Source organism: Lutra lutra, chromosome 17, assembly GCF_902655055.1.
Source record: "Lutra lutra chromosome 17, mLutLut1.2, whole genome shotgun sequence".
Lineage (NCBI taxonomy): Eukaryota > Metazoa > Chordata > Mammalia > Carnivora > Mustelidae > Lutra > Lutra lutra.
The window spans coordinates 27,044,315-27,069,159 of record NC_062294.1 but is presented as its reverse complement, the minus strand read 5'-3'; the positions used below and the strand labels follow the sequence as shown (position 1 = coordinate 27,069,159).

General features: G+C 41.9%; 1 protein-coding gene across 2 annotated transcripts in view; it reads left to right on the top strand.

Annotated features, from left to right (window-relative positions):
• RSPRY1 (ring finger and SPRY domain containing 1) overlaps positions 1-24,845 on the top strand; it is a 46,438-nt gene that overhangs the window by 17,440 nt on the left and 4,153 nt on the right. For both annotated transcript variants that reach the window (XM_047712404.1, XM_047712405.1), the window contains exons 3-14: positions 1,738-1,790; positions 2,475-2,587; positions 3,650-3,776; positions 4,811-4,869; positions 6,756-6,822; positions 7,233-7,364; positions 8,257-8,372; positions 9,493-9,636; positions 14,884-14,995; positions 17,631-17,733; positions 18,069-18,221; positions 23,019-23,123. In XM_047712404.1, the coding sequence (XP_047568360.1) occupies positions 1,738-1,790; positions 2,475-2,587; positions 3,650-3,776; positions 4,811-4,869; positions 6,756-6,822; positions 7,233-7,364; positions 8,257-8,372; positions 9,493-9,636; positions 14,884-14,995; positions 17,631-17,733; positions 18,069-18,221; positions 23,019-23,123 (1,284 nt within the window). The remainder of the gene's footprint in view (positions 1-1,737; positions 1,791-2,474; positions 2,588-3,649; positions 3,777-4,810; positions 4,870-6,755; positions 6,823-7,232; positions 7,365-8,256; positions 8,373-9,492; positions 9,637-14,883; positions 14,996-17,630; positions 17,734-18,068; positions 18,222-23,018; positions 23,124-24,845) is intronic.

The following is a 24,845-nucleotide window of genomic DNA, read 5'->3' as shown; positions in this document are numbered from 1 at the left end:
CTCTGCCATTCCCCCTGCTTGTGCTCTCTCTCTCTCTCTCTCTCTCTCTGTCAAATAAATAAGTTAAAGAACAAAAAAAAAAAAACCCATAAGTGATATAGTTGTATAAATCTTGTTTTTAACTTCTCTTAACATTATGTTTGAGACCTGTGTTATTGTGTGTAAAGCTACAGCTGCTTCTGACTCCTGCAGAGTATTCCTTTGTATGCTTGAAAGTACTATTTTGTTATCCTGTAATCTGGTGATGGTCACTTCGACTAATTCCAAATTTTTGTTCCTACAAATGTGGCACTGCAGCAAATAACCTGATATGCATCTATTACCTGTGTAATAGTTTGTCTAGTATTGTTGGGTACATTTAATTTCATTATTGCCAGATTGCTCTCCAGAAATACTTGTAATCAGTTATACCATTTAAGACAAATCTTTTAAATGCAAATTTTCCCTTAGTTATGGAAAGGTACAGGATATGTCACATAAGCAGTACCTAATGAACACCTGAAATGAACTTAATAATTCCCATATCACAAGATTTTTCTGAGGATTAAATGATTGAAGACAATAGTTTTTGCAGTTTTCTTCGTAGTAAAACAGAGAGCCACGATATGTGAGTAAATGTGAATGTATTCCCTAAGTAATTAGATTTACCATTATTTGATGGAAAGTATTTTGTTCATTATTTAAGCTCCCCTAAAGCACCTCCTTAAGATTCCTGGGATCACAGATTGAAACCCCACTGAATTAAGGTATATAATACCATTTTAGAGCAATGTCTAGAATTTTTTTTAAAGACTTAATTACGGGAAACCTGGGTGGCTCAGTCAGTTAAGCATGTCTGCCTTCAGCTCAGGTCGTGATCCCAGGGTCCTGGGATCGAGTCCTGCATCTGGCTCCTGCTCAGCCAGGAGCCTGCTTCTCCCTCTGCCTGCTATTCCCCCTGCTTGTGCGCTTTGCACATGCACCCTATCTCTGTCTGACAAATAAATCTTTCTTTAAAAAAATAAGGAATTTTTTACTTGAGAGAGATAATGGGCACAAGCCCAAGCGGGGCAAGGTACAGAGGGAGAGGGAGAAGCAGACTCCCTGCTCAGCCAAGAGCCCCAACGTGGGGCTGGATCCCAGGACCATGAGATCATGACCTGAGCCGATGGCAGATGCTTAACCAACTAAGCCACCCAGGTGCCCCCAGTGTCTAGAATATTAAATAGCTCCTCGCTTACATTTGGTTTCTTTTTCTTCTAACACCCATTTTTTGAAGTTCAAACAAATAGTGATATTTCCCAGAAGAACACTTAAACATGAAGATGTTTATGTAGGTCCTTGCTTCCATAAATCCTCTGTTGAGATTATAATCTCCCTTCCTGGTGTTTCTTTGAGGTAAGTTGGAGGGAGATGATGTTGACCTCCCTGGCTCATTTCATTGGCACTAAGCCTCTAAAGGAAAGCTGAAAGTAGTTACCTGGCCTCCAGTTTTAGTCCTGTGCTTTTACTTCAGGCCAGTGTTGGTCCTTTCCTAAGCCCTCCCACGCATTTGAATTGTGGGCCATCACAGAGGGTGGTTAGAAATGAGCTCATGTTGTGTGTATTGTATAAAGAGTGGGGCTGAAGCAGTCTCTTCCGTCCCTCTCCATATCCATTTCTTTCTGTCTCCACTCCCACACTTTCAGTTGGAATTTTTATTTGGAATTGTTATTTCTTAGTTCTTCACTTTTGATGTCTTGACTATTTGTTTTTCAGTGATCAGGAACCTCCCTATTCAATGATTACATTGCACGAAATGGCAGAAACAGGTATTCTTTTCTTAAAGTTTTCTTAAAATACTTTCTAATGAGTTAATGACTATGAAAAAATGAGGCCACTTTTTTTTTTAAATAAGACTCCAAAAGTACTTAACACACATGATCATGAAAAAAAAGCCATTAGTGTGTAGAAATTTTCCTGTACAGGGGTAATAACTAATAACCACTGTATACTGCATCCTGAATATATAACTATACTTCTCAGTATTGGTTTTATTTCACCAAAATTATTAAAAGAAAAATTTGGCCGGGGGGGGGGGATCTGATAGATCTTTGACCATAGCCCTTCCAGAATGGGGAGGACATTTTTTGTCCCTCAATTTCCTAAGTGTCATTCTGAAATTAGAGCCAACTGCTTCAGATACTTAATCTTCTCAGTAAATGCCTATGTCATAAATAAGGTGCTGAAACTATTTTAGTTATAATTTGAGAACCCAGGACCATATCTTCAGTTTTGTCCAAAGAGGCCTCCAAATCACCAGGCTCCTATAAGTTAAGAATCTTTGGCTCTACCATGATGACTACAATTAATGATGATGTCCATGCCAGTGTTAGCTGCTTAAAAGCCAAAAGTGTTTCTACTTTGTTGTGAAGTCACCTTGTGTTATAAGTTCTGTATTTTCACATTTTTAAAATAGTTGCTCCATTCATAGAATCTTCTTGATTTGCTCTTAGATGAAGGATGGTTGGATGTTGTCCAGTCTTTAATCAGAGTTATTCCATTGGAAGATCCACTGGGACCAGCTGTTATAACATTGTTACTAGATGAATGTCCATTGCCCACTAAAGTAAGTCAATACTTGGCTTTTATGAAATGGTCACCTATGCTTAAACACAGGATGAACATCCACAAAGACTTTTGACATAATGTGTTTCCTCTTTATACATTTGGAGTCTATTTCATTCAGTATCAACTTTATTATGTAAACTTGCCTTTTATTACTAATGAAGTGCTACATCCTCTTTCTGTCAATAGTTTACTATAAAGCTTTAGTTTAAAATGTTAAAAATGAAAGCATTTATATCTGAAATGGCAATCTGTATTTGAAATTAAAAGAGAACGTTCATAAAAGAGAACGTTGCTGAGCTGATTATTTTCTTACCCCCTGCTAAACAGTTTTCTCATTACAAAAGGTTTTCTTTAATGTTTCCTATTAAGAGAAAAAAACTGTTACACTGAAAGCGCTTGTGAGTCTTAAACATATTAAAGACTGGCATACCTTGATTTTCCCTTATATAGAACAAAAGTATCAAACTTTCATTATCTTAGTCCATATGTTCTATGGACTACGTTTTTTCACATTTTGGATGCTGGCATCTTTCATTTGTTTAAGCCTCAGACATTTAGGCACAACATGGAAAACATTACAGACAGAAGAGAAAAGCCTTTGGCCTAGTCACTTTGAATTGACCTTTGCCTAAGCTTATAATGGGTTTCTTTTATAATTTGCATCAAAAACTCTGGTGAGATTTGCTCTTGCTTGATTTAAAAAAAAAAATTGTAAGTCACTTTTTAGTTCAACATTACTAAGGCCTTGTTATCAGTCATTTTGGCATTTGGGTGGATTTAGTCTGTTTAATGATTCAAGAGTATATCGTGTATTTTTTATACAACTGGTACATTTTGAATGAAGGGAAATCTTAACAATTCATGTAAGAAAACTTCCAGGTTGATCAAATAACATTTCCCATCAATAATGACCTCATTGGGTGGATTATATCATTTCTTTATGTTCCTTCTGAGTTAATTTAATAGCTGGCGAGGTAGCTTTCATCTCAAATTATTCCCTTGGGGGAAAAAAGCCCAAGTAATCTATTTATGAAATCCACTTGTACATTTTTGTTTTTAGGATGCACTCCAGAAATTGACTGAAATTCTCAATTTAAATGGAGAAGTAGCTTGCCAGGACTCAGGTCATCCTGCCAAACACAGGAACACATCTGCAGTCCTAGGCTGCTTGGCTGAGAAACTAGCAGGTAACTCTGGGAACCTCTACCAGGAAAGATCTTCAGTTGTTCGACATAAAGGGGAAGACTGCACTGCAGGTCTTTAAGCAAACCTGTTGTACCAGAAAGGAATGTCTTTGTCCCAACCACCACCACCAAAAAATACATAAATAAATAAAAGTTTAGGGATAGAACTTACTGGGAAGAAATTACTCAAAGGCCAAAGAGATGAGTGCAATATAATTTAGCTTTGAGGATTTTCGGAGGGACACTTAAAAGAACAAGTTTTACTTATATGCTTTAAAATTAGGAATAAAAGGCTAAATTCAGTATAATAAAGATTATGTAGTTATATATTTATGCATATAATAGATAAGATACATGTATATGTTTTATAAAGTTCAGCCAGATAGTGGAGAAATACTAAGTTGGGGAAGAGGAATAAGAACATTAAATTGGAGCAGTTCCTGAGAAGAGAAGCAGATACTTAACTTGCTTATGGACATGACCCACTTTAGGCAAGTTAATATCCAAATACAGGTGAATACCTCAGCTAGTTAATCACGTATGATGAAAGAAACAACGGATTCAGGGTGCTTGGGTGGCTCAGTTGTTAAGCGTCTGCCTTCAATTCAGGTTATGATCCCAGGGTCCTGGGATCGAGCCCCGCATCAGGCTCCCTGCTCAGTGGGAAGCCTGCTTCTCCCTCTCCCACTCCCTCTGCTTGTGTCCCCTCTCTCACTCTGTCAAATAAATAAATAAAATCTTAAAAAAAAAAAAAGAAAGAAAGAAACGAATTCAAAATCAGGACACCTGGATGTTGGCTCTGGTTCTTCTATGTGTACCCCAAGTGCACTGGAACGAGTCACTTCACCGTGGGTTCAGTTGCTCAGCTGTGAAATGGGAACACTGCTATTCCCTGCCTCAGAGCAGGAGGCTTAAATAAGACAATGTGCATGAGAGTAGCTGTCAAACAGTTCACAAATCAATTTTATTGTTATTAATTACTGATGAAAAAGAATATGGCCCATTTCATTATATCTCATGTTTGTTGTGTTGTCTAGGTCCCGCAAGTATAGGCTTACTTAGCCCGGGAATACTGGAATATTTGCTACAGTGTCTGGTAAGTAAGGTATCAAAACCAGTTTTTCTTAGTCATCTACAACTGTGCATTTTTCTAAAATTGCCAGTTTAGCCACTGGCACAGAGAATGGAATCGGTTATAAATTTTATTTGCAGGTGTTTCCTGAGTGTTTATCTATTCTCTCCTATTTAAAAAAAAAGAAAAGAAAAAATGAGGGTGGGATAGGAATTCATTACAAGCAAAAGCAGCTGGTCTGGTTTTAAATTTAGTCATAAGATAGCTACTATGACTGGCTTTTGTGTGTGTCCTTAGAGTCTGCCAAATGGTAGTAGGGACCTCCACAGTGGAAACAAAATTACATGGCATTCCCAGCCAGGAAACTGTCAGGTCAGATTGCCAGTGTCTATAAATCTCTACTCCTTCCCTCCCTCCCTGGCTCCCGCTCTTCTAACTGTTGCCATAGAGTATTTGATCTATTGTCTGTGAAGCTCATGGTTTGTTGAGGTGGTGCTGTCAGATCGCTCACACGGGCCAACCGCAGACTTGACTGGTCTGTATTTGTAAAAGTTACTTTTGCAGGCCCAGTGAGCACTGGCCTTCTTCAACATCTGAAAGACCTTACTTCTCAGTACCTGTATGATATGTACTTAAAATACACACCACTGTGCTAAGCAAGCACTGTGGGAATACAAAAGTAGTATAACAGTCCTCTGCCCTCAAGAATCTTCCTGATTGACTGAGGGAACAAAACTACCCTACCCAGACAAACCACTTAGCCTCCATTTTATGACAGGATGTGAATAAGGGCAAAATCGTGTCCTTCAGACTAAGTACCATAAGAGTTCTGAGAGGGTGACCGAGAGGGGTGGAAGATAGGGATGGTGAGAGCTGAGAGAGCTGTGAGAAACAGGATTCCTCATGAACTTCGGCCGTCAGCGGGATCACATCATAGGTCAGGATTCGTCCCTGCATCCGGAGGGAAAATTGGGTTTCTTGGCTAAAGGCATCACCAGCAGAAGCCCAGAGATAGGAATGGCCATGCTCCTGGCATATTACAGAGAACTGTTTGATCAGGAGACAGTGTTCAGAGACCGGAGGATGGGCCTGAACAGCTTTGTGGGGAGGGCTTAGGGCCTGCAAAACCAGACAGAGGGATTGAAAAGTGGGTATGGCCAGAAGCAGAGTGCTGAACAGGCTTTACTGCGGGGTGGGCTGGTGGTTATATGAGCTTTGCAGAACCTTTGAGCCCCAGGGAAGTGAGTAGGAATCATCGGATGTTCTGAGTTCCTTTGCTCCTAACGGAGCTGTGGGAAAGGATGGCTATGAGAAGGTGTGATGTTAAGCAGGAAGACCTTTCTTTAAATGGGAACACCTGTGATGGGAAGTTAACTGGAACTGGAAGAGCGCTCTCCCACCCACCATTAGCATTTGTGCAGTTCCTATCAGAGAACAGATTGAAAACTAAGCCATTAGTTGTTCCTTTCATCATTTATCATTTTGGAGCTTGGGGTAACCCTTTATGGGCTCTGAATAAAAGTCATTCTTAGCTACAATTATAGGTTTCTGTTTGCTTGCTTAAATGAATGTAAGAATGAGCATAGTTTTATTTCGCAAAACCCTAATACAAATGTTACTAAGTAGAATAACATAGTGCTTTTAACAAAATACTTTTGAAATCTGCATACCTATCAATGGACCTAGTGATTTCCAAAACACAATAGGAGATTTTATGAGACTCTATCTTGGTTCCTCATTACTAACAGTATTAGCAAACAGAGAATTGAGGACATAGAAGAGTAAAAGTTTTCTGACTGCTTCCAACAAATCTAGCACATACTGGGTACAAAGAGGAAATTGCTAACTTGCCACCTCTGCAGGGGAATGATGTTTTTGCTTTTTGTTTTTTATCTTTTATTGTCTTTCAGAAGTTACAGTCCCACCCCACAGTCATGCTTTTTGCACTTATCGCACTGGAAAAGTTTGCACAGACAAGTAGGTATAGTGACTTATTGCACTAATGATCTTCTTTATCGGCTGTTAAAAATCTTATTTTTCTTACTTACTGGATGAGCATATGCTTTGAGCCTCATCAGACATGCACCTGTTCTGTTTTTAATGTGGATAGATGCCTCACGGCCAGTAAGATGTAACAGGGACAGAAGCCAAGAGTCTTCTCACCCAAAAATCAACACTTGTGACCATGGTTACTCACTTTTTATAGCTAAAAAGTTAGTGATGAGATTGCTACTTCCCAGAAAATAGTTGAGGCTCTTGGACTATGTCATTATTCTAGTTTCCACGTTTTCTGATGGCCTCTCCTCACTCCTTCCTATCCATTACCTGCCCCGCAAATCCTCCTATTCTTTCAGGGTTGATTCAAGTTGTCTTGTCTTCCCCAACAGGTGAAAATAAATTGACTATCTCTGAATCCAGTATTAGTGACCGACTCGTCACCTTGGAGTCCTGGGCTGATGATCCTGATTATCTGAAGCGTCAAGTCGGTTTCTGTGCCCAGTGGAGCTTAGACAATCTCTGTAAGTAGGCGTTGTCCTTTGTTAAAATTCCTGCTTCCATGTCCAAACCCATTCTTTATATAGGATCACTATTCTTCATCTTGTAATAGTGAGTGTGACACTTTCCTTGAAAAGGCCGATATTGTCGGTTGGCCGTATTGTAGCAGGAAAGTATTCTAGGGACCCTCCAGACGAAAATTATATGGCATAGTTCTAATTTCAGCACTCTCCTGTTCAGAAACTTTTACTGGTACCCCACTTCCTGGTGCATCCGGGCCGTTAATCAGATGGCAGTGTCCAGTCAGCTCTTCCCTACACAGACTGTCTCCTCACTCTCTTGCAAGCAGGCCCCAGTCATCCTGACCTCTCTAGGCCTTTCCCTCACTTGGAGTTCTCTCTCTTTACTCTTCTCCCTGTCCTGATACGGCTCTTCAAAACTCAAGACACATCTTTCCTACACCAAGAGGGCTGCTCCTGGCTTTTCCTTATCTCCTCAAGGGCTGCTAGAACTAAAACTATCCTGCTACTAAATCCTCACTCCCCCAGCGCAGTTAGCACATGTGCTAAGGCATGGCCGGATGTATGTACCCTTCCTCCTGCCACAACGTTGCGGAGAGTTGCTTTGTGCACAGCCTGTGTGGTGCCCATGACAGAATCATTCCAGAAAAGTAGAAGGTGCATTTTGTTGCATGCACAATAACAAATACAGGGAATAGAAGCAGAAACCTGGCAGTGCCATCCTAGCTTGTCCCAGCTAGGTCGTACAGCAGAAAGGCAAGGTTTGCAGTCTCTCTACCTGTTCTGCCATTTCTGGGCACCTCTACTTCTTAACTGGAATGGCAGCCCACGATGACACTAGGTTTTTTTCCCACAACAGCCTGCCTTAGAAACATGACCACTTTTTCTTTTGCAGTTTTAAAAGACAGTAGGCAGCTGACCTATGAGAAAGTGGACTTGAATAGCATTAGGGCCATGCTGAACAGCAACGATGTCAGCGAGTACCTGAAGATCTCGCCTCACGGCTTGGAGGTAAAGCTTTCATGGACGGAACATGTGGGGGAAAGAGCTTGTTCTCATTTTCACACCCTGCTTCTGAACAAAGAGCCATTTCTTACAGAGTAGATGGAAGTTTATGTCATATTCCAAGAGTGGGTAGAGGTGGAAGTGGCAGGGAGAGGGTGTTTGTGGTGGTGTTTAACTCCTTAATATCCCAGTTGGTGCCATACACATAGTAAGCACTGTTAATATTTGACAATTTGAAATTTTTTGTAGTTTCAAGTTTTTATTTAAATTCTAGTCAACATACAGTACAATATTAATTTCAGGTGTAGAATTTTAGTGATTCATCACTTACACACAACACTGGTGCTCATCACAACCCATTTAATACAGTCTCCCTCCACCCCACCTCCCCTCTGGCAACCCTCAGTGTGTTCCCTATAGACAATTTGATTTAAGTTATGTCTGTTTTCAATCTCTGCCTCTTTATTCAGCTAAAGGTGCAAAGACTAGTGTTTATAAAAGAGGCCCTTCCTTTTTGAATCCCTGCACCACCAGTTATATTCTGGCTAGCGCTTCCCCTCCTCCTCTATGTTGGAAATGTTGCCGATTTGGTGGTGCAGGTTGATGAAAGCTGCTTATGTACAGGAAGGTACCATCAGGCACAGACACGTCAAGATTAAAGAGCCGTTTGAAGAGTGGCTGCAGACAGCTCTTTGTCAAATTGACAGTCAAATTGCCAAATGCCTGCCGTAGTTTTCTGCTTTCAGTTATTTTTAGGTACCCCATCTTATACCCTTCAGTGTCCTCCCCTCTCTGCATCCTAACAAGTGCAGGCTAAGGCCATGTTGATGCATTCATAAAAGATTCTATGGGAAGGGTACTTCAGAAAGTGGCCCTCGTTAATGCTTACTGCAGCCATCTTGGAGGCCTTCCAGCCCTGTTAGAACTCCCTAGATGTAAAGCTACAAAAGAGATATGTGTGCTTCATTCTGTTTTGCACTTTGTGTCACTGAGGATGCACGGAGAAGGAAACGAGCGTCCACCAGAAGTTTTAATAAGGAAAAAGACATTCCACCTCTGGGTGTTCACCTAACTTGCACAGTCTCAGGCACTGATGGTGGGCTGTCGCACGCTTTGGTTCTGCCAGGCTCGCTGCGATGCCTCCTCTTTTGAAAGCGTGCGTTGCACCTTCTGCGTGGATGCGGGGGTGTGGTACTACGAAGTCACCGTGATCACTTCTGGGGTCATGCAGATCGGCTGGGCCACACGAGACAGCAAATTTCTCAATCATGTGAGTACCCTAGAGAACGGCGTAAACGGGGACAACAGCAGCTTTTTGGAGAGTGGGTGGAGGACACAAATTTTCCGGAGAGGTTTGCACGATGATCGCTTCTTGGGCTGGACCAAATGCTGCCAGACCCCTCACAGGGGTTTGCTCACCTGGCGCTGAAATAGGAAGACGCAAGGGAAATTGTCCCTTGGGTTTTTTTCCCTGTCTTGAGTTTTAAATTTGCACCTCGAGGTTGGGTGTTGGGTGTGTCCTTTGTCTTTTTAGGCTCTCCTCCAGCCCAGCCAGATCTCTGGCTCAGTTTTTATACTGGAACCCGTGATGCCTTTTACCTCACATGTAAGCTCTAAGAACTTTGTAGGAAATCTCTTCCTTTCATAAAATACTAAATGTTGGCTTGACTTCTTTTACTTGATTTTTACTTTGTAACTAGTGGGCACATTTGTTTTCAATATTTAGCATTTATCTTCTGTTGTAGAAAGCTGTCACGTAAAGAGGGAAGATGAAACCCGCTAGAGGAAGCAGGATTCGGCTACCACTACTTGCGTGTCCGAGGCTGGGGTTCCTCCCTTTCCTACAGATGTTGATTTCTTGCTAATTTATACCCTTCAGATGCCCAGCCTGAACAGCTTTCTTGAGTTATTCCAATTTTAAGCTGTTTGGAATTAATCCAGTTTTGATCTGGAATCTTTTATGGACATAGGATTTTTACCCTTTGAACTGGGAAAACCCCTTGGATTATTTTGTTCATCTAAACACCAGTCTCCCATATGGATGGGTTTTAGAAGTGAACCAAACTGACCTTCCCTGCCAGGAGTGTAGTTTGAAAGGGCCCCTTTCAGTGAGGCTGTATAATGTCTTAGAATTGTGCATGGTGTTTTGCTAAACTCCTTGCTGGAGAGACAATTGGAGGAAGAGGGCCAGTTAGGTCAGATTCTTATCCAGGACAGAAAACTAGACCCCATCTACAACTGCTTTCTTTGGGAACTTTCCCTGATGAAGGGCCTCCTCATTGACTGGACCTTAGGTAAAACCTGGAAGCGTGGGGCTCGATTGTGGCACCATGAAGTCAGAAGTACATGGGTCTGGAGAACAATGCCAGTTAGTCTCTTAGTTCTCACCTTGGGCCCTGATTTAAAGCAGGTGGTATCAGTTTCCCTGACAGCCTACCCCAAAGGATGTCCTGAAGACAGTTTTTTAGGACTTGGGGAGAAAAAGTCTTTATTTCCAAAGCATTGTCATTTTAGAGCCAATCATCTGATACCCACCACAGTGTTTATGGTCATAATTTCCATTTCCCGAATGAGAAAACTGCGCCTAAAAGAGGGACCTAAAGAATCTCAGATTAGAATTCAGGCTCCTTCCTGTTCTACAGTAGTTGTTTTCTTCACATTTGAAAATGGGAAAAATCTCAGAGAATTAGCGAGCCTCCTCCTTTGGATATAAAAAATTGCTCCAGAACTAGAAGAAAGATGGATTCCTTTAGGGGGGAGGCTTTGATACAGCATTTGTTTCTCTTCATTTGCTAGCAAACACACCACAGATCTAGGTGTAGTATATCTGATTCTGAATATCAGAAACATTTTATTTTAATAACTGGTGAAGCTGGATCATTTTTTCTGGTGGATTAAACTGATTTCTCCCAATAGTTGCAAAAACTTCGGTTCCTCAAATTAAGAGGCTTAAAATCTGTTTTCCTGTCCTCTGAATTGTTTAGTAGACTTTTAATTTCTTTCTTTAAGTAATGAATAACATTTTTTCCCCTGATCCAAGTACTGGTTGATTCCCTGTTAGAAATCAGTGAAGTCTGAGATCTCCTTCCCCAAATGTAGGATTGTAATCATGTTGCCAAACTTAAAACTTTGCTTCAAATGGACATTGTTCTGGTAATTCTGAATCTTTTTGCTTGTACAGACAGGGTGTGGTTTTATGGAATAAGTCATCCGTAGATACACTCAGTTTCTTGAAGACTTGAAGTCCATCCACACTGCCTCTTGTTTTAACTCTTATTGCTTAGGCTTTGGTTTTGAAAGGATGATCAAAGTGTTGGGCTCAGAGATCAAGCATTAAAATGAGAAGCTTAGGGGTGGCTGGGTGGCTTAGATGGTTGTGTTTGCCTTTGGCTCAGGTCATGATCCCAGGGTCCCGAGATGGAGTCCTGCATCGGGCTCCTGCTCAGCAAGGAGTCTGCTTGCTTCTCCCTCTGCCTCCTCCCCTGTTTGTGCTCTCTATCTCTCTCCCCCCCACCCCCGCTTGTGCTCTGTCTCTCTCTCCAGTGAATAAATTTTAAGAATCTTAAGGGAAAAAAAAGAATTTAAAATAAGAAGCTTAAGGTAGCCCTTGTTCAGGTCACCTTAAAGAATATTTTGTCTTACTGTGTTGTATATTTTTATGGAGGTTTCGGTAGAGCAAATCTTTAAGGTACATTTTGAGTTATCTAAAATATCTTTTGCCTTTTCATAAGCATCTACCATGTGACAGGTCTTTCACATACTGTCTCTAATCTTCTCAAGAATTTGGGAAGGTATTATTCTCCCATTTAAAGATGAGGAGAGTATGGTTCTGACAAATTAATTTACAGACTTGCCCATTGTCACCTAGCCCCCAAGGGGTGGAGAAGAATCTAAACCCTGGTCAAAATAACCCATGCTCCTTCCCCTGTTGTAGCCCCTTGCCTTGGAGAAAATGACTCTGCTATCTTAAACAGAAAAGGGGAATAACTTGGAAGCCTGTTAGGAACTCCCAGAGTCTTGAGGGGTTTGGAAGCAAACGGGCACCAAGTTAACATCCAAGAGTCAAGAGACAAAAAATACAATAGCCAATGTTTTAGGGGCCAGGATGCCAACACCTCTCCCACAAGTCCCTCACCATCACTCCATGTGGGGTCACTCAGACCACCCTGGGTGTCTGCTGGAAGGGTCCAGTTGGCCAAGCCTACATCCTACCCCTCCACCTCCAGAGCAGGAAGCAGGACACTGTATCTTCATTACACTCCCTAAAACCAGAGGGGGTTAGAATGCTGGACAGTAGAAAAAAGGATGGTGTTCACCACATGAGAAATGATTCAGAATATTTCCTAAGTGACAAGTTATGGATAAAACTTTCTTTGTTTTGGGCACCTGGGTGGCTCAGTTGGTTTAGGCGACCACCTTCAGCTCAGGTCATGATCCCGAAGTCCTGGGATCGAGGCCTGACATTGGGAATCCCAGCTCTGCGGGGAGTCTGCTTCTCCCTCTGACCTTCTTGCCTCTCATGCTCTCTCTCACTCTCTCTCTTTCTCTCAAATAAATAAATAAAATCTTCAAAAATTTTTAAAAGAAGTTTCTTCGTTTTTAGTAATGTTTTCATTACTAAAATATACATGACCATAAACAAGTAGATCAAAATGATCACTCCAAGTGCTAAGCTAGCTACCCTGTTGTCTCATTTACCTGTCTCAATCAATGAAAACCATAGTTAGTCCTGCTAGGAATGTTTTCAGGTTGACAGAGGGTACATCTAGATTGCTCTCTGAGATGTCATCTCAAAGGGATTTTTAAAGTGCATCTCTGCTTGGCAGAAGGACCTACATCTTAGTCTGTAGAGTTGATCTGTGGTTGAAATTATTAGAGTTGCATGTTTGTCCCACAATGTTGCTGTACTGTGAAATTCATCCCAGGATGGAAGACATTGCGTGGTAAAGTCTGCTCTTAACCAACTCTTGTCGCTAGGAATCTTCTAGGAATTTCTTTCCATTGTTCCATCGAGGATTTTGTAGGACATTAGAAAGTGAAAGTAGAAAAGAATTGCTTGCCTTTGCCTATGCCCAACACCCATAAAATAAAAAATAAGTTTTTTACAATAGGTTTTGAAAGGAGGCAATAGCAAGGTGTTGTTTCTAGTAGATTGATGAATTTCTTCTCTCCCTGAAGACAAGTAGATGCAAGTTTATTTAACTCTTGAATAGTCTGAGTAGTGCATTCAGAATAGCTAGTTCAGAAGCCTCACTTTGGAGAACACTCACAGAATTCATTATATTGTAGTCTTAAGTAGTCAAGGAATGTGTTTGAGTCTTTTCTCCAGTTGATCTCCTCACTGGGGCACCTGGCTGGCTCAGTTGATAGAGCATGCGATTCTTAATCTCAGGGTCATAAGTTCAAGCCCCATGTTGGGCACAGACCCTACTTTAAAAAAAAAAAAAAAGGTGGATTCTATCTCCACTGCATTGTTTATCCCCATAAAACAAGCAGACCATCACCCAAACCTGAGATCTTACTTGGATTTGGCCCATATTTTCAAACCTTTTTTCCACTAAGAATCTTTCACTATTGACCTTTAAAGATAACAGCTATCTGATCTACATGGTTCTTCTGTTTTTTTCACAAGCACTTAAAATAGGCGCTCTTGGTGGCTTAGTCAGTTAAGCATATGCCTTCGACTCAGGTCATGATCCCAGGGTCCTGGGATCAAGCCCCCATGTCAGGCTCCCTACTCAGTGGGGAGGCTGCTTCTCCCTCTCTCTCTGCCTCTCCCCTGGCTTGTGCTCTCTCTCACTGATTCTCCTTCAAATAAATTAATAAAATCTTTAATTAATTAAAGATTTAATAATAATTTATTAAAAATTAATAAAATAATTTCTTAAGATCCCATCCATGTTTTAACTATAAAATAACTGAAATCGTTAAAAGGCAGTAAGTAATAAAAGGAGCTGCCACGGACCTAAATGATGCTCCAGTTGAGCTCACCTCAGGATAGCTATTAGTCCATCGTCCACTATAACCTTTCTCTTGTCTCCAGTGTTGAAATTTCTGAGCATGTGGTTGCTATGCAGTCTACTACATGCAAGAGAGACGTTTGCCCAGCTGCAATGAAATGGAAAGCACCAGTCTTGGAATCAGAAGATTCCAGCATCCAGACGTGACTTTCTGAGTAATGATTTGCCACTGGGCAACATGGTTGACCTCTTGGACCTTTGAACCCTCTATCTCTTCTTAAAATGTAGTATCATGCCACCAGTCTCAAAGTGGTTAGTGAGGATTCAGTGAACTAACACATGTGAAACCCGGGAGATACTTGTTGGTGAAGTCATTATCTAGTCACAGAGAACCAGGCCTTGAGGTCAGAATTTTGGTATCTTCCAAGAACCATAGACTCCCTTCATCCAGAAAGCTTCAGATTCCAGCCACCAGGTTGATGGTTACAAAAGACACACCATCTTTTCCCAGAAAACAGCAGGCAGAGCTTGCTAATCTGGGCCCTATCTCCCTCCAGGAAGGCTACGGCATTGGGGACGACGAATACTCCTGTGCTTACGATGGCTGCCGGCAGCTGATTTGGTACAATGCCAGAAGTAAGCCTCACCTACACCCGTGCTGGAAAGAAGGTATTCATTCCTCTCTGTCATGAATTTATCAACCAGGTGAAGACATCTGATTATGATGAGGCATCTGTGATGTTAGGCCTTAAAATATTTTAATGGACAAAGATGTGATGTGTAAAGGGATATGAGCCTTTGTATTCCCTGTCGTGGATGTGAGCATTATTCTTCCTGATAAGTTCACTTCTGGTGGGGCCCTTCCTTTAGCAAAATCATTTCAGGCCTCCCTGCTAGACAGGGAGTCTGCTTCTCCCTCTTCCCCCATCCCCCCCGCCACCGCTTGTGCGCTCTCTCTCTCTCTCATGCACTCTCTCAAATAAATAAAATCTTAAAAAAAAAAAAAAGATAAATATGAATTCTAGTTTCCTCAAACTCACACCAGGATCAAGTGTAGCACATTCCACAGACTGAGCCAGCCAGGTGCCCCCTGGGAACATGCTTTGAATCAGCATCCAGGGAGATACTGAAGACGCTGACATTGTAATGCCAGTAAAATGAGGAGTTTTCAGAGCGAGATAGGAACAGGCACTCTTTAGTGGCCACATTCTGGTCCCCTCTAGAGCAGCTTTTAAGGACCACTTGAGCACTTTCAGCCTCAAATGTACCTGCCCAGCTTGCGTTCTCCAGACATCAGGCTTGGAATGCTGAAGGGGTCATGTGCTGTCAGGACTCTCATCATGGCTCCAGGATTTTGGCAGGAGTATATCTTATCAATTTACCTTATGATCTCTTTTGCCCCAGTCAGTGTTCATTCTGTCCAAGACTTTAGACCCATGAAAACATTTATTAAGGAAAGATTCAAGCAGCAAAGTTAGAGCCATGCAGTTTGTTAAAGGGTTTAAATTATTGAGTCTTTTTACCCCCAACTAAATACAGTGAAAACCCCCCTGCTATGGCACCATTGCCCTGGAGGATGATATTCTTGGGGGGCCTTCTGGTGGCCCTACTTTGTTAGAGGATGTAGAGCCATGTAGTAGGGATGGAGCCTCTGGAAAGATTTTACTCCCAGCTTTGAACAATACAGAGGAGAGAACTGAGCTCCTTCTCCAAGCATCTCTTGGTTTCCTGCCCTGATTAGCATTATAGATGTCAACTGAATTTTCAGACATGCTAAAAGAACAGGAATCTGGCCACTGCTGTGAGGGGATGGCTCCATTTAATTAACTCAGTTGACAGTGTGGGAAAAGAGAAAACTGGAAAAGCCAATATAAGCCCTCCTTTTAACAGCTGGCAGGTTCTTAAGGGAACATAAAACCTCTCCCTTTAGCAGACCATAAGATAGAGGCACTGTAGGCAAAGATTGCCTCATTTGTGTTTTTAATAATTTTCAAAAGGATTACTGAAATAATATGTTTAGCATAAAACTTTGGAAAATGGGGGAGAAAAGCAAAATGAAAATCCCTTGTAATCTTTTTTAAACATTTAAAATTTGGCATCTATATTTTTTGCTGTTGTTATATGCCTTGAACAGCTTTCCAGGTTATTAAATAACATTTTTTTAAAAGATTTTATTCATTTATTTGAGAGAGAGAAAAGAGCATAAGCAGGGGAAGTGGTAGAGGGAAAGTGAGAAGCAGGCTCTCTGCTGAGCCAGGAGCCTGATGCAGGGCTCGATCCCAGGACCCTGAGATCATGGCCAGAGCCGAAGGCAGATACTTAACTGACTGAGCTACCCAGGCACCCCAAAATAACATTATTTTTAATAGCTTTTTCAATAGCCCATTATATCATTGAACTATACCAGCCAGTGCCCCGAGAGGTTGGAGAGTTACATTTTTTATTTTTATTTTTTTTAAACTATGATGAAATAGTATAATAAGCCATTCTGGTTTCCCAGGATAAACCCCTGGAAGGGAAACTCTTCTGCCTGGGGGATACAGGACTTCATGGTTTTTGCCATCTATTGGCAAATTCCCCACCAGCTTTAAGTATCCATATTCCTTATCATTACTGTATAATTTCATGTGCTTACCTTTGACAGTTGAAAAAGCAAAAACTGGGGCACCTGGGTGGCTCAGTCATTAAGCGTTTTTGCCTCAGGTCATGATCCCAGGGTCCTGGAATCAAGCCCCCACATCGGGCTCCTTGCTCAGCGGGAGAGCCTGCTTCTCACTCTCCCACTCCCCTAGCTTGTGTTCCCTCTCTCACTGTCTCTCTCTCTCTTTCCAATAAATAAATAAAATCTTAAAAAAAAAAAAAAAAACCTCTTAAAAAAAAGAAAAAGCAAAAAACTTTGAGTGAAGATGAATGGTTTTTTATATGTATGTATGTGTGTGTGTATGTATGTATGTGATCTGCTTTTGGACAGTTGTTACCTCTAGGAGTTAAAACTCACTTGAGAGGCAAGGAAGCACAATATTTTGACCTTGCCATATTTCACTGATCCCAAAATGCACATTTTCCCACATTTTAACATCCTCGAAATTGGGATGCAGCTTACAATTGATTAATTAGCATTTTCTTCTTCATGGTACATTAAAATATTAGGTCAGCTGCAGAAAAAGCAAGGAGGATGAATGTGTTAATACATAGCTACAGGTGCAGATTTAATACAGTGACATAATTAACCCTTGAGACACTGAGCAGAACTCTGGCCGTGGTGCACACCCTTACCCTAACAATGTTCCACTTTATCCACTAGGAGACACAGTGGGATTTCTGTTAGACTTGAATGAAAAGCAAATGATCTTCTTTTTAAACGGCAACCAGCTGCCTCCCGAGAAGCAAGTTTTTTCATCTACTGTGTAAGTAGCTTTTCTCAGTCAAAAATTTGGTAGATTCATGGAACTCACTTTTCTCCAGAAGAAGACTTTTTCTATTTATGTGGTCAATTGTGATGAGAAATCATTTTATTTCGAGTCATTGGGGGCCCATTTGATCATACCTGCATCTGTCTTGAAGTTTGATATAGGAAGATGAGGGCAGGATATTATCAGGGTTACAGTGCTGTCTAGGTTAGTAAACAGAATCTGTTACCCTTCTTTTCTGCTAGGGTACAACATCTCAAAGCCACTTTGTGTATGAGCTTTATTCTGTTTTCATGAATTCTCTTGACCTCTGTCCTTGTTTTTATTTGTAGGTCTGGATTTTTTGCTGCAGCTAGTTTCATGTCATATCAACAATGTGAGTTCAATTTTGGAGCAAAACCATTCAAATATCCACCATCTATGAAATTTAGCACTTTTAATGACTACGCCTTTCTCACAGCTGAAGAGAAAATCATTTTGCCAAGGTAAGGAATCTGTTTAGGCTGTCTGCAGACTTTCACGTGCCTCTCATGGGAAGCTGAAACAGCAGTTCCTTGAGAGACTTTTTTCAGCTTTTTATAAATAATTTTGAAAACTTAAGTAAAATGGATGACCTCCTAGGAAATAAAAATTACTCAAATCTCGGAAGAAATATAAACAAACCAGTTATTATTATAAAATTAATTGAAGCAAAAAATAAGGGGTAAGTCCCAAAAAATACCAGATCCGGCTGGTTTCACAGGAGATTTCCACCAAATTTTTAAGCTACAGATAAATTACTATTTAAAATGTTACAGAACCCTCAGGGCACCTGCGTGGCCCAGTTGGTTAAGCGGCTGCCTTTGCCTCAAGTCATGATCCCACGGTCCCGGGATTGAGCCCCATGCCGGACTCCCTGCTCAGTGGGGAGTAATGCTTCTCCCTCTCACTCTCCCTCTGTGGTAGGTCTCTCTCTAGTAAATGAATTTTTTAGAAAATGTTACACAATCAGTTGCTCCTCACAATCCCAGGTGAGCAGTTCCTCCTGCCCCCCTGCTTTAATAAATTCACCTTTTTGCACCAGAAAAAAGAAAAAAAGTTACAGAACCTAGAAAGAAAGAGCACTTCCAAATAATTTTTATGAGCTAAATAACATCGGTATAAAAACCAGACAATATAACACATGCACATACACATAAAAGCCCCTCCAACTAACTTTACCTGAATGTCAGTGAAAAATCCTAAATATCAGGAAATCAAGTACATCTTTTAATGCGCTTTTAACTTTGGGATTTAATGAAACATATTTCTTTTTGGGTTTAGCCACATGGCAAAGATGCCGAAGCTGTTTTATAGTCCTTAGGACAGTGAATTTTACCTGTCGTGGGTAAAATTTATAGCCCTTCTTTGCCAGAAACTGTGATTGGCATTAATTATCTCCTTGGATGAATACCTGCTTTTCTCCCTTATGAGATGACATGATCTGTTCCTTAAGCTGGGAAAGACTCCAGCAGCTCGCTGGCAGTGACCTCAGTTTGAAGTTTGTTTCACGATATGAGCCAAAGGTTATCATTTTGGATTTTAACAGAGCTGCTTTCTGGGCCTGTGTGAGGAAGAGAGTTCCTGCTACTAATGCCACACATGTTATATCAGTGACAGAGATTGCTTCAGCACTCACAGAGATCACAAAGGCCATGGTGTAGCCAGGGTTGGGCCGTCATGCCCCTGAAGGTATCTGTAACATACTGTTATAATCCTCACTCCTGTTTTGTCTGAAAAAGCAGGTCTGTAAACAGCCCTTCTGGGCTGTGCTTCACCTTGGACTCAGTGTCTCAAGGCTGAAAAGCGGCTCAGCAGTTTCCAGATGAACCAGAAAATGTCACATGGTGACCCAGCAGCATTGCCTGTGACAGTGGAACCTCTATAATATTGAAGGAACAGAAGGGCCACTTACATACCACCTCAGGGACCAGAGGGTCATTCCTGGAACTCCCCTTCAACTTGTCTTGGTCCTGACAGAGATTCTGAACTTTAAACTCTTCTTGGTGATGGTCTGAATACCTCACTTGTCTGTCATACCTTGTTCTTTTTTTTGCTTAACCTGTCTGCTTGGATGTAGCCCAGCAATCGGCCTGCCTTGTGACCTACACCCTGAGAGGGGAGGGCAGGCCCCAGCAGTTCCGCTGGAGGCCGGCCTCAGTTCACACTGCTCCAGCATTTAGGGAACCGCCCCTGTAGAATTAAACTTTGCAAAGGTCAGATGGCAATAGGCGTCACCCGTTAAAAAGTCTCCTAATTTTATGGGCAGCTTCTCTGTAGTCTCGTAGTTCTCTGTCAGCTTGGCCCCAGGTGCAGCCTGCCCCGAGCAAGAGGGAGCTGCAGTGGAGGCGAGCTTACATTGCCCTGCTCTGACAGTGACACCAACATGGGAGTCAGGGGAGGCTGAATGAGGGGTCTCCTCCAGGCCGCAGAAGCCGCCTGCTGCTACCTTGCACCCCTTTAACATTCCGGTTGCCCCACATTACGTGTTGTGACATTAGTTGTGGATATGCCTGAGACCGTTTTCTGTGCCATTAATATCCTCAGCCTGTGCTCCAGAAGCTTCTCTTCAGCTTGTTATTCGTTTACTCATTGGAATATATTCCTTTCTGGTTTCCTGGCAGATCAAGGCCCTGTGACTATCTGGAATCTTGTAAATTGTTCTATATTGTATGTACTCTCTTTCTCTCATGCTTTTCCTTTATTCTTTTTTCCCCTTCTTAACCTTTTTGTTATGTGAAACTTCAAATACCCACAAAGGAAAACAAGAAGAGAACAGTGAAGCACCATATCCCCACTTTTCAGCAACAATAGTCATCCACTCACGCCAGGATGTAGGAGACCTGCAAGCTTCCTTCATCTGTTATTAACTCCATTGTCATTCCAGGTTCCCTGGCCGGAATCCCAGAGTGTCTTTGACACCTTACTTTCTGCTATTCCTACGTCCTGTCCCTCAGCACACCCTGGGAGCTGTGCCTTCAGAATGCATCCCAAATCCAACTGCTGCTTATCACCTTCACTGCTGCCACCATAGTCCAAGCTGCCGTCATTTCCCACCTGGATTATTTTTGCCCTGCCCTTTAGCTGGTTTCCTGTTCCTGCCTGGGCCCCCTTCAATCTATTCAACACAGCCTCCAGAAGGATTTTGTTACAGCTTAGATCAGATCATGCTCTTCCCTGCTCAGAAGACTCTAGTGACTTCTCATTTCACTTAAGATGAAAGCTTAAATCCTTACAGTGACCTAGGAGGCTGTACGCAATTTGTCCTGTCCTCTCCCTTATTACTTCTCTGATTTTATCTCCTATCCTCTCCCATTTGTTCATGCTCTTTATTCAGCCACCCTGGCCTCCTTGCTGTTCCTGAAACATACCAGATCTATTATGGCCTCAGGGCCTTTGGCACTTGCTCTTCTTGCTTCTAGAATGGGCCAGTGTGTATTGTCCAACACCAGCAAGCATTTAGCTCGATTCCAACACCATCTACCTGGAGATAGTGTCACATCCCACTGGTTAAGTGCTCAGTCCTACAAGGCTGCCCTCTGCCCTCACTTCGAATGCCAGTTGTCAGTTCAGATTTTACAGTGCTTCTGACTATGTCTAAATTGGAGGTTCCCATGATTCCCTCATTAGGTTTGATTAATTTGCTAGAGTGGCTCACAGAACTTAGGAAAATAGTTTACTTACTAGTTTACAATAAAAGAATATAATAAAGAACAGATGGAAGCTATGCAGAGGCAAGGCATGTGGGAAGGGGCAAGGAGCCTCCATGTTCTTTGAATGGACCATTCTCCTGAAAGCTCCACATGTTCACCAATCCTGAAGATTTTCAAACCCTCCCCTTTTGTTTTTTTATGGTGGCTTCATTATGAAGATGAGATTGTTGAGAACATTGGTCATTAGTGATTGAACTCAATCTCCAGCCCCTCTGCCCTCCTGGGAGGTGAGGGGAGGAGTGAAATTAGGAGTGAACCAACCCACTAATTACAAGGTTGGTTCCCTTGACAACCAGCCCAAAACCTAGGTTAACTAGGGGCTTTTTAAAGGTGGCTGATTAACATAACAAAAGAACTGTGTTGCTCTTGTCTTGGGAAATTTCCAGGGTTTTAGGACCTCTTGGCCAGGAACCCAGATGAAGACCAAATATATATTTATTATAAGTCACAATATCACAAATGGTGTCTCTCCAGATATACACAGGTCTCATTCCCTCACACCCTTCCTGTCTTAAATGTCACCTTCCGTGGCTGCCGTATTTAAAATGGTATCTCCCTGCTCCTCCTGTACAAACTGCCTTTATCCTTCTCCCTGCTTTTTGTTCATACTGCTTATCAGCACTTAAAATTCTATATATTATACTCTTTTGCCTAGTTTCTTTCTAGTCTCCCTTCACTGGAGTGTAAGCTCTCTGAAGGTAGGGATATGTTCTTAGTCCTCTCTTCACTGCTGCATCTCCAGGCTTTGGCCCAAGGTGAACAGAGTGAATGTTTCATGTTTCTCTTGCCCAGGCATCAGGGTTGTACTTTCAGCAAAGCAGTTCTGTCTGCTCTTCCACATCAAACAGAGTCAAAGTATGATGCAAGGATTCTAACCGTCTAGTCAGAAGAGTCTGCGTTAGACTAGCAATAAACACCTTGAAATTGTTTTATTTTTAAAGATTTTATTTATTTGTCAGAGAGAGAGCATGAGAGCACAAGCAGGGGGATGGCAGGCAGAAGGACAAGCAGATTCCCTGCTGATGTGGGATCCCAGGAGCCTGAGATCACTACATGAGCCAAAGGCAGATGCTTACCCGCTTAACCAACAGAGCCACCCAGGCATCCCAACACCTTGAAATTGTATAAGAACTTGTATATGTGCATTTTCTTGGAAAAGTCCCCACTGCTTTTCATCAAACTCTCAGAGCTGTAGGATTTAAAAGTGAAAATTTGCTGGTAAAATAAAACTGTACTAGCCTGAGAATCAAAAGATTTGAATTTGAGTCCTGAATCTTTTTCCCATGTGTGTGACCTTATGCAAATCATTTCCCTGAACTATGCCTTTGTCTGTAAAATGGGAATGACCCTGCCTCTGTCATTCTGTAGTATAGAAAATCACTGTAAGGTTGGAATGAGATGCGTGTATGAGAAACTTACTGGACAAAGCTTAAGGAATACATAGTATACTTCACATGAACAGAGTATTTTCAAAGCATTTAATATGCATCACTGCTAATAGGTCCATGTATTTGTTGACCAGATAAGTTTCAAACTACATTTTCTACTCAGGCACAGGCGTCTTGCTCTGTTGAAGCAAGTCAGTATCCGGGAAAACTGCTGCTCCCTGTGTTGTGATGAAGTAGCAGACACACAACTGAAGCCATGTGGACACAGGTGAGAGGGTTTGGTCATTTCTTTTGTGTATTACATTAGGCAAAATTTCATCCTATTCTAGAAGTGCTTTTATAGTTGTTGGGGAAGAAGGAATTTCACGCTGTCCAGGGTTCCTCAAATTGGAGTCAGAATTAAATTTATATGATACAGATTAACAGGAGAAAATAAAATTTAGTTTTGTACATATGGGGAATCCACACAGACACAAAACTCCAGAGACAAGCAAAATGAGGTATATATGTCTTCGTAAACTAAGGAAAGGGTAGGGGTCTGGGAGTAAAAAGGGGAGGAAAGCCATTAGCAGGAAGGTGAGAGAGGGGATGTTTGGAAAACAAAGGTTGCCCAGTTATGCAGGTAAGTTTCTTAGTGTGCTAATAACTCTCCCTGGTAACAGGTCCTCTATTTAAATTCTTTTTAGGCAGTTGCAGGGAGGTCAGAGTCTCTCTCAGACCTTGATTGTTTTCAGCTCAAAGTAATCTGCATGTCTCTGTGGCCCATCCTGGGGCTGCCTGCCCTTGGACCCTGCACAGTGTTTCTAGTTCCTTAGCTGTTCATTAAAGTTGATTACATACAAATTGGGCTGAATCAGAAATTAGTTTGCCAGGTAGTGAATGGCTGTCTTCTAGAAAGTACCTGAAGCTGCTTGATTAAAGGCCTCTGTTTTTATTTTGTTTACTCAGTACTGTTTTTTAATACAGTTTTCACCTCACAAAATGTAAATGCTTTAATACTATTTATGAGCCTCTTGGGAAATCCCTTTTAGTTTTATTTTTATAGCCTCCTTATGTGCAATTTACCCTCCTAACCATTAAGAAGGCAGTGCCTCCCTCCCATCTAACCAAGTTTCAGCTATATGAGAAGAACCAGAGGGCAACCTGGATCCTACAGAAGAGTGTCCAAACACCAGCAAGAGCAACAAGTACAGTGGCCCCCAAGAAGGCCTCCTGGCTGAGGTTGGAAATGGGAAGAGGAGCCGGGCGGTGTGCTGGCCCTGACTTGGCCCATGTGGACTGACTGGATGAGCCATACCCAGGCTGATGTTCCGGACCAACTCCCTGTAACTCCTCATATCCCTTATTCTGCCCTGTTCTCCCCCGCAACCTTTTACATTTGATAGAGCTTTAGCCACTGGGTCTCCTGGGGTTCCAGAGCCTGTAGGGATGGACCCCAGTTTGTCACCTTAAGACGTGGCTCAGCCTGGGCCTTTCACTCTGCCCTGCTGATTTTTGCAATGCGCTGTTAGCTAATTGGCTGTTAAGGGAAGTGCAGGCAGTGTATCTCATGTCACCCTTCGCTGTACCAGTTTCTCTTCTGAAAGAAAGGCACAGTGACTCCAGCTGTGGCTGGAGTCGCTTGGCAGCAACTCTGTAGCCCAGAATTCTCAGTTAAGCACCTTTGAAGGTTTCAGTCATTAGAGCCTCACAGGCAGATGCAAAGTTTAAAGAATGGATATCTCAGCGCCCTTTTTGATCTTTGTTTCTGGGAGGTTGTTAAGGTCCCAAAGAGCAGTATCTGGTCTTACTCATCTTTGAGCTTTCTGGCCCTTCTCAGTGGTTTTGCACACAATAAGTGTTCAGGAATGGGGGCCGAAATCTAAAAAATTAGAACCAGGTATCTTAAGTATTAGCAGTCTCCATAACAGATAATTGGAAGAGGAAATTTAAAGAGTTGTAAGAGAATTTAGCTCAACTTTCAGCAGCAACAACAATTTTAAAGTGGGGG